The 9,600-nt window shown below is 39.3% G+C and overlaps 1 protein-coding gene across 5 annotated transcripts in view; it reads left to right on the top strand.

Annotated features, from left to right (window-relative positions):
• The first annotated feature begins 52 nt into the window (after positions 1-52).
• The window catches only part of ELAVL2 (ELAV like neuron-specific RNA binding protein 2), an 89,506-nt gene continuing 79,958 nt past the window's right edge, over positions 53-9,600 (top strand). For 3 of the 5 annotated variants that reach the window (XM_017728356.1, XM_017728354.1, XM_017728353.1), the window contains exon 1: positions 53-168. In XM_017728356.1, coding sequence (XP_017583845.1) covers positions 53-168 — 116 coding nt within the window. The remainder of the gene's footprint in view (positions 169-9,600) is intronic. The other 2 variants (XM_017728355.1, XM_017728359.1) reach the window with 2 other exon arrangements.

Raw genomic sequence — 9,600 nt, 5'->3', positions numbered from 1 at the left:
CGGGGAGGGGAGCGGAGGGGGGGGTACGGGGGTGAAAGGGTGCGTGTCTCAAATGCTTTTATTTTATTTCGGGGGTTACGTCGCGCTGAGAAGCCAAGCGTCCGACCTGGGTCAGGCTGAGGGATCGTCGCCCCGTCATCACTGCTTTTTGCACGGAGCATTACCGAGGTTCGCTGTATTGCCCGCCTTTTCAGATTGCCCTGCCTAGGAAAAAAAGTACCCTTCTTGCCTTGAGTGCTTAGAGAGTGAGTTGATTTTGCTTCAACTGAGTAGTGCTGATGGTGAGAACTCTTGAAGCAGCCAGGCAGCTCGGTGACCCCCATTAACGCCCGTTTAAATACAGGTGTAACTTGTTAGAATGGGAAAACTGATGGTTATTAAAAAAAAAAAAAAATCCAGAAACTACCCAAAACGCGCAAGAAAATTTGTATTTATTAAACAGTCTTTGATTGTAGTTTATTTAACTGACGTCTCTAAGACTAAAAGGTGTTGCCATATTTTTGAAGTTTTGAAGACAGCCTTGGTTGATAAGGTTTAGTAGTTACATAGGACTTCAGTGTCTTGCGTTCTTACAAGTGATACTGGATAAAGTGGTAACACCTGATGAATTGAGTATTTCAGGATGTGTGTATTTTCTTGAAAATTAATACGGTCCTGATTTTTTTGTGCTGAAAAACTCCATGCCATTTGACTTTGCTTTGATGGCCAATTTTAAATTAAACGGAGGGAGGCCAGAAGGTGTTCCAGTGAGTGGGGACATTTGGTTGAGGAAACACCACGGCATTAGTTAGAGCGTCAGTTTTCCTTTTTTAGTTTCATGAATTCTGAATCCTGAAATTGCATTCAGTTTTTTTCATGTCTTTTCTCTGACCCTTCAGAAATGCTGTATAAGGGTGATAGCTTTATAGCTTCATTTATAGCAATTATGCATAAATAATTTTGTTTGCAAATATAAAATTGGTGATTCTACATACTGTATGTAAAACAGAATAGTGCTTAGTTGGGAGAAACTTCGATATTTGAAGTTTTTGCCATGATACATTATTAAGGATTTATAACTACGGACACATACTAATGCCCTTGAAACTGCTAAGGAATTTTATCAGATGTATTAAAATCTGACCAAGCACATCTTTAATGCCCCTTTTAGATGTCTTCTGAATGTACCCACATGGATATTTCTGCTTCAGCAATAGATGTCTTTATTTTATGTGGTTTTATTTTGCTGAAGTAGTTGATCTTTTCCATATGCAGTGGAGATTTTTAATTGCTTTAGTCTTTGTGATGGATATGTCTTAAGTATATTTGCATAAATCTCTTCCTGTTTCTAGGTTAATCATGCTAGTATAATATTTTGCAAGTAAATTTATTATGACTTTACCATATTAATGTGAACATTGATTTTTATTATTTTTCCTGGATTCCTTTTAAATGCTGGTTTTTAAATGGGAGGGAAAGATGTACTTACTGCCTTTTCAAAAATTGTGAACTGGCGTGATTGAGCTAGGTGATCTAGGTAAAAAAAAAAAAAAGACAGTATAAAAAAGTTTGAAGAGAATGCCCCAGGAATGGGAGGGAAAGATGTACTTACTGCCTTTTCAAAAATTGTGAACTGGCGTGATTGAGCTAGGTGATCTAGGTAAAAAAAAAAAAAAGACAGTATAAAAAAGCTTGCAGAGTATGTCCCAGGTTTCTAGATGACAATATTTAAACTACAGTGAAGGCCCAGGCTGAATTCTATTAAAGTCTTGTAATACTAAGCTAGAATTTTTGAGAGATAAAGCTAAGCTTCCTTTATTTGGAGACTAGGTAGGAAATAGATGACATATGATCTAGTGTTCTAAAAGCCCAAGGAATAGTTCAGCTTTCCTGTGCTTCTTAAAATAAGTCAATGCCTCTGCAGACGTAGACTTTGCAGTTAAAAATAGTGCAAGGATGCAAGCACAAGCTCCTTTCTAGTAACAGTGATGCAGAAATGCTGCTTTTGTAGATAAAACTTTGTCATAAGACATGATGGCTTTTGATTTTATTTGTGGCCAGTGATGTTCTTCATAGCAATAAAGCTGATAGTGAGCTAATGGGTAAACTCAATTTGTGATGAATATACATTTCAATATTGCTTTAATGCCATCTTCACTTCTGCCGAAATGCTTTCCTAGTAGATGCTAGTATCTGCAGAAGGCAGTGAGTGTTCCCAGCTGTTGCTAACATTTGAAAAGTGTGAGAGAATGTTGCCTTAGTGCACAGACATTTCTTTTTCTGACAGCCCCCAAATCAATTGAAAAATCACAGCACTACGCAGCAGGATAGCTGATGGTGTTTTGGGTTTTGGCATCTGTAGTTCCATTTCCGAAGGCAGCTGCTATGTGTTTTTTTGATTTTTTGATGTAAAATCTACCTAATTTGACGTACTCAGAAGGATTAGTTCTGGAGAAGCTGGCATAAGACAATTTGTAAGTTTTAGCTACCACAGCTGGTGGGTGAGATCAAGATGTTTTGTTGCCTAATCCATGTTGAAATTCTGAAAGTTACCCTGAGTCTCTGGTGGCTGAATAATGCAAGTAGGCTTCTTGATTCATTCCCACTGAAACTCAGAGAAACTGCCAATACTGAGCAAGCTGCTTTTGCTCAATAAGAATTGCTGTTTATTTGTAGGGTCTCCTTGCATCTAATACTTACAGAACAACTAAGTGCAGTGCTAAATTTGACAGAATCTGTGATAAGAGACCTAAGTGCTAGTTGTTGGTCTTTACTGTATTTGGAAGAGCATGTGTTTCACATAGACTTTCTGGTGTACAGCTCTGCAGTAAAGTACATCTTGGAAAGATGAGCTCATTGAAACACTTGGCTTTAGTAGTCAGTGTTTTTATATGGAGTGCAGGTTTTCTGCTTTAAAACCAAGCGAAAGAGAAATAGCTCACGGCAGAAATCTTAAGTATGCTTTCTCAGAAACTTATTTTAAAATGCCATGTTAAGTTTTTGAAGTAGCTCACAGTCTACATCTGACTTGGCTGGCAAAATATGTGAAGTTTTAAGAGCAGTAATTACATAATGTGGAAAACTGTAATGGGAAGGTCTTACTTTCATACATGTGAAAATTGTGAATTGGCAGCAAGGTGGAGTTTTCCATATGGAGATTAAACTAGTGTCACACAGTTTTCTATTCCGTCTGAGCCACTGTTCCTCACGGTACTCCTGTACTTAAGCAGTAGGGGTTTTAATTTGTTTTGGTAGTCATAGTAAGCCCAGATGTAACGAGGGATCAAAGTTGGGATGAGAGTTTGGTGTTTAAATGTGCTGGCAGTGAGCATTCCCTCCGAGGATCAGAATGAGAATAATCTTAGGCAGTCTTGGACTTCACGAAAAGCACTGGTGATACCGATTCTTCATTCCCTCACGCAGTTGTGATATTGCTGATGGCTCAAATAGTCCAGCTGCTGATCAGAAACTGCAGAGATTCTTAGACTACGTGAGGCTGTAAAATGTTGCAAGAATGACTAGTTTGATTTGCTGCATTTAGCAAAAAACCAGGTATATCCAGTATACCCACTGTAGCTGCCCAAATGATGCAGAAGCTAGAAAAATACTGAGGTGGTAGAGCACTTACGATCGTGTTATGGACTTAAGACACTTTAGTTACTTCTTCAGCTGAGTGTGGAGTAGAGGTAGAAGGAAAGCATTATACATTGGAAAGTAACTGAATTGCTGTAACATACTGTAAAGTGTGCATATGCAGTCTTGTGAATACTTACTACCTAAGTACTGGCAAAAGAGGGAACACTTTAACATTCAAATATGTTGTAAAACAGTCTACACAGAGGTAGGAAAGTACTCAGGGTATCCTGGAGTATTCACTGTGATGTGTTGACCTTTTTGTAGGTCTGTGCTAGCTGCATTTGCTGTCAGACTCCTCAGGATGAGTTTGTTTAGCTAAGTCCTTACTTAGATTTAGCTGAATAAGCTTTATGTATTCTTATGGCATGAAACTGCCATTGCAGGATTGCTGGAATACTGATGTTCTTCTGTGCTTTAAGTCTTGATGTCAGAAAGGAAGTTAGTAGGATTTGTTTTGCAGAATGGATGAACAGAATTTTTCTTGGAAATTCAAATAAGTATTTATAGGCAAATGCCTTAGTCACTTTGTTTTGCAAGGTTAGAGAGAGGAGGTTCAGCCATGGAAAGGGAAAGGTAATATAAGTTAAGTTTCTCTACCAGTAGTGTGCCTGCTGATTGTATTTTCCATGTTACTACATGCTGTTATTACATACTTTGTCAGAAGTAGAACTAAGTGCTAAAAGGGGTGGCTGGAGTAATCTTTCCTGTATTTTCCTTTTTTCAGTTGTCTGTTGTTTATTATTGGTACTGATGAAAATTTATGCAGTGTTACCTGGAGGGAGGGTAGAGGAGGAGGCAGGTCAGAAGATAGTTTGGATACTCTGTGCTATTTCCACCAGGCTGAATTGGTATGACGAGGTAGAGATTTCAGTGGGTTTTGCAGATACTCAGACTAGTACCTACATGTCATGGGGCATAAACATTTGAAATGGGCTGCTTGGGCTGGCTTTGTGTCTTACTTTCTAAATGAGTAGTAGGTACATTCCTAGCAGAAACATTCATGGCCCCTGAGTCTCTTAGGGAAAAATGTGCTTTTGAGTCCTGGGCTTAGATCTGTCTCTCCATATATTGGGATTTGGAAAGTCAGACTTGGCATGCAAGAGGTTGTTTCTGTGTAGTGTTGTAGAAAGCTTACTGTTAAAATACCTTAATGTAAATAAAATCGGCTAAAAATGTCATGGTAGTGTCTATTATTAATAATGTAGCTATAAAGTGCCTTCAAGAAATTGTTCACTGCTTTAGACTTGGTGTGGTGGGTATCAAAAATTACTGATTAAGTATCTAAACACCAGAAAAAGGGCAAGGGTTTGTCTGCCTGCTATTCAAACTTGGCCTTGTAACCTCGCCACTTCTAGTTTTGTAACTGTTTGTGGCATGTGATTTTTGGTTTCAGTACCAAAGTGGAGAGTTTCTTCAAATCTTACTTGTGATTAACTTACTTTCTGGATGCATTCTTGAAGTTATGGTCTTATCCCTTACATGCTGCAGGAACAGCTATGCCTGGACTTGAGCACCATCTTTGCAGAAAAGTGCTCTGAATGGCGAGATAGTTTCTGATAGCTCATGGAACCAGTGGGGCGCAAATGTACTTGTTTGCCTACAGAAGTTGGTAAGGCTCCTTGCAGCATTGCTTCAGGTGACCCTGTGAGAAGTGTGTGCAAGGTGGTGAGGAGGAGGAGAAGGTGGTCCCTTAGATCTCTGGTCTGGTAAGGAGTGTTTCTGACAAGGAAGATGGAAGAAGGAAGTATTGTGGCCATCTGTCTTGTCAGAGGAAAAGATTGTTAATGGGGTATTTGGATTTCTGAAGTTGCTTTGGGCATATGCATACATAGCTATTGCACTGAAATGGGCAGTATATTGCAGGAATGGTAGCATGCACACCTTGTTTGTTTCCATTTTGTTTTTGTAGTGGAGTCTTTGTTTCAGTGCCATCCATTTTGTTTGTCCTCTTGGAATACTGGAAAATTAATTCTGTGACCTCTGTGTTTATTTATCCATTAGCATTAAATTTCATGTGCATCCCAGTTTAAACGCAGAGCAAGATCTTGGGATTTATTTAAATTTTCTGTATCTGCTGTTCATCTCCAGTCTTGATCCAGCAAGCATAACTAGAGGTGAACATTTACTGGTTGCACAGCACAGTTGATTTAAGAAGGGCTTTTAAATATTTTAAATTTAAATCTTGAAATTCTAGTACCTGCTGTAATTGTAATTAAGTGTATTATTTTTACCTCTAGTAACACGTGTAGAAATCCCATCAGACATCCTGGCGTGGTTCATTTCTACCCAAATAAGCATTCAAAGCTGCTTTCTGCTTCCAAAAGAGGGACAACTAAAGTCATAACTCTAAAGCACCATATGCTGCTTGTAACAGACTGTGCATGTACTGCATGCATGCAGCAGAGAAGAAATTAGTGTATTAATGAGTTTGACTTTTTAATTTTTGTGCTTGTACCTTGAGCTACAAGCCCAAATTGAGGTCCTGACCTAAAACTGCTATTGCTAATCTGGCCAGAGGACCCATTCTGAAGGGAACTGGAAAACTGCTGACAAAGTGAACTGCATAAAGTGAAGAAGACTGTAGAAGCTGCTTTTGCATTGAGATAGCTAAACTGTGAAACTTGGCATAGCGATAGCACTTGCCTTGGATTACATCCATGGTTGAGATGTTGGTAGGCAGGATGAGAATTACAGCCTCATTAACCAACTGAGTAGCTGAATTTTTTCTGTAACAGTTGAGCAAACTGAAAGAAAATTAAATGGAGTCATGCTTGTCTTTTGCTAAAGGCTATTTTTATAAGAAGCGTGGTTCTTGTAGTGAAATTCCTCTGAACCAGTGCAGCTGAACGATATAAAACTAGCCGTTGTGGTGGAGACCAGTGATTTTTTTGTGGACATACCTCTGGTGATCAAGAATCTCTTCTCTGCTGATACTACAACTGGGCTGTAGGCTTTCTTTTTTTGAGTGGAAGGTTTCATGTGCAGCTAAGATGGTTGAGATGGTGACTGTTTCTTTCCACATTGAGTGGTATAACACAGATGACCCATTCAAAGTTTTGAGCAGCCTAATCTAGTGGAAGATATCCCTGCTGATGGCACAGGTGTTGGAACTAGGTGATTTGAAGATTGGTCTGGGTTGGAATCAATCTGTGAATCCAGAAGGATTTTCTGTGCAAGTTTGGTAGCATTAGGAGAAGTGTAGAAGAGCTGTTGCAAAAGGAGTAGATACTGCAGGCTTTTGCTGTGGCAAAAATACAACCTGTTTTTCTTTTGTGGGTACAGATTTTTTGATCTTTACAAATGCTGTGTGTTCTGTAACCAAGTGGAGTAAGGATTACTTGTTTTGAAACATTTTTAGGTGTTCTGAAATGAGAAATGTCAGTGTTCCTGAAGAAATACTAAGTCAAATTGCCTGTCTTTGGAGTTAATTGCACAGAATGATTGAATGCATCAGGTTTCCTGCTTGAAGCAATGCATGAGAACAGAAAATGAGTTGATAGTTTTTGTTGGAGCAGTTGTTTTTTTTTTTTACTTAAATTAACTGTGTAGTATCAGATTTAGCTTACAGTTCTGCATATCAATCTTGAGTAATCTTTGTGTGTACTGAGAGAGTGTCCAAGATCAGGGACCTAATTTTTGTGGCTGCTGGTACTACTTGCTGAATTATTCAAATACTGAATTTGATAATATTGAAATTAATCACCATCTAATTGTACCTGTCCTTCTGTTTTATAATTTGGGCTGACTTGCCCTTTTAAAATTTGATTTATGTATCTTTTCATGACTTGCTTGACTGAGATGGCTGTGTTGTTTTTATCTCCATACATCTCAAAAAATTGGATGGTCAGGCTATTAAGAAGAGCTGTAGATATGTGGTTATTCATATGCTTAGTCCAAATTAGGATAACTGTGAGTAAACTGCTGTCAAATGCAGTACATGTATGCAGGATTTCACATTGACCTGCACAAAAGGATATGAAATGGAGCACTCAGGAACAGCATGATACTGCCTGAGCAGCTTTGAACACTTGAATGTGAGTGGTAAATGTTTGCTATGTGTGATGTGTATGGACTGAAGAGCTAGTTAGTCCCCCTTAGAAAAATATGGGAATTGTACAACAGGATTAATAAATGGAAATAAGAGGCTCAGTTTTGTGAAAAATGAAAAGTTTTGTGGATGTACCACAGAGACGAAGATATCTTTCGTATCTGAATGAAATATGAATAGTTTGAGTGGTGCTTGTTACCCAAATTTATGAATTTGTAAAGCTAATCAGCCTCCTGAGATGTCTGTTTAAGGTATGCTTGACTCCATGTAACTTTTAATGCTGTTTGAAAACTCAGCAGGCTTGGCAGTGATGCCAGCAGGACTAGGGGCAGAAGGCCCTGAGCCCTGGTGAGCAGTGAGCTGAGCTGGGCGATAGAGACGAGAGATGAGGGAAAGCTTTTCCTTCCACAAGAACTGCTGGGCAGTGGGCCTGGTGTCCACAGACAGGGATGGTGCTGTCTCCCTCCTTGTAGGCTTTTCAGCCCATAAAGCCCTGAGCAGTCACACCACATGGCTGATCTTGCTGTGAGTGGGGGGTGAGACTGGAGATGACCTGAAATTCCTACTGACCCAAATGACACATCTGTCTACCACTTTTGCCAGCAAAATAAAATGCATTTACTGGACAGAGAGCTGAGGCATGGCAGAGTTTGAGTCTTACCAAAAAAAAAAAAAGAAACAAGCTCATCTGCAGTCGAACCAGAAACACTAGTACAGTATGAAACTACTGGCTGTTCTTACGAGTGCGTTTCAAGGTGAAATTAGTCATTTGCACATTTTTAACAGTTGTAATACTGCTTTGACGCTCTCCCAGTCCTTCAGTCTGTAGGTATTTGCGATAGTAATTGGACAAATAATATTGTTACATAGTGTATGGGCTGCTGCCCTTATGAGTCTACTTTACTCTTAGTGCATATCATCAGTCAGCACTTTCTCCACAAACTTTTTCATGAATGGTAGTAGACCCAAATGTTTACTTAATTTTTAGGGGCTGTATGACACTGTTCTTTTGAGAGAAAGCAATTTAGTTGTCTTTTCCTCTGTGTAAGTTGGCTTATTAAAAGAATAAACAGTGATCTGTCTGAACTTGTTTTCCTGGTTGGGATCAGCCTAGAGGCACACATATTTAGATTTTAAGTAGTCTTAAGAGCCCTCTGGGAGCTAAAAGTATTTACCTTTGCATGAACCACTTGAGAGCAGTGGCTGTCAGAAGGCTTCTCTGAAAATCCTTAAGGGCAGTTCTGGGCCAAACGACAGTCCTTTAACAACTGGAATGAGTAGTGTGATGGTGTTAGTGATAGCCTCTCTGTATAAGAGGTGTGCTGTAACAAGCAAGCTACTGGCCAACAGTGGCTCAGTGTGTGTAAAGTAGATGTTTGGAGCTGCTGCTTGTATATCAGTTTAAAGGTGAAGTTTGCTGCCTTTTTTTTTGAGAATACTGGTTCAGATGGCAAAGGATGTTTTGGGTACGCCTCTAGGAGAACATGTCTGAGCTTTCACCTCGTTTAGGCTTTTCAGAGACAGGTTACATGATGTCCTGTGGATCAGGGTGTCTTGGTGTGGGTAATACCTGTCTTTGCTTATTAGAACAGCTTTTGGTAGAGTAGGAGAAGAAATGCGGCTTAAAAGGAGATGAAAAATGGGAAGATGTGGCTAATGAGTCAGGAGATGGGAAATGGCTGTAAAGATCTAAGTAAGCCTTCTCATGCAGCAGTATCAATCTGATTTATTTTGTGGTGTGTTAGACTTTAATATCCCTGTTTATCCACATGTAACTTCCGCTGCATTTCTAGCTTCCTGGTTTCTGGAAGCAGCTGTGGCATTTATATATTTAAATGATAACTTAAAGAGGGGAGGAGAAGGACCAGGTACGTATATGTACTTTTATGCAAGGGGGACTTCTGTATAGCAACTCAAAACTGTAATACCTTTGTCTA

The sequence above is a fragment of the Corvus brachyrhynchos genome, unplaced genomic scaffold (genome assembly GCF_000691975.1).
Source record: "Corvus brachyrhynchos isolate BGI_N302 unplaced genomic scaffold, ASM69197v1 scaffold90, whole genome shotgun sequence".
NCBI lineage: Eukaryota > Metazoa > Chordata > Aves > Passeriformes > Corvidae > Corvus > Corvus brachyrhynchos.
This window is presented reverse-complemented; position numbering and strand designations above follow the sequence as displayed.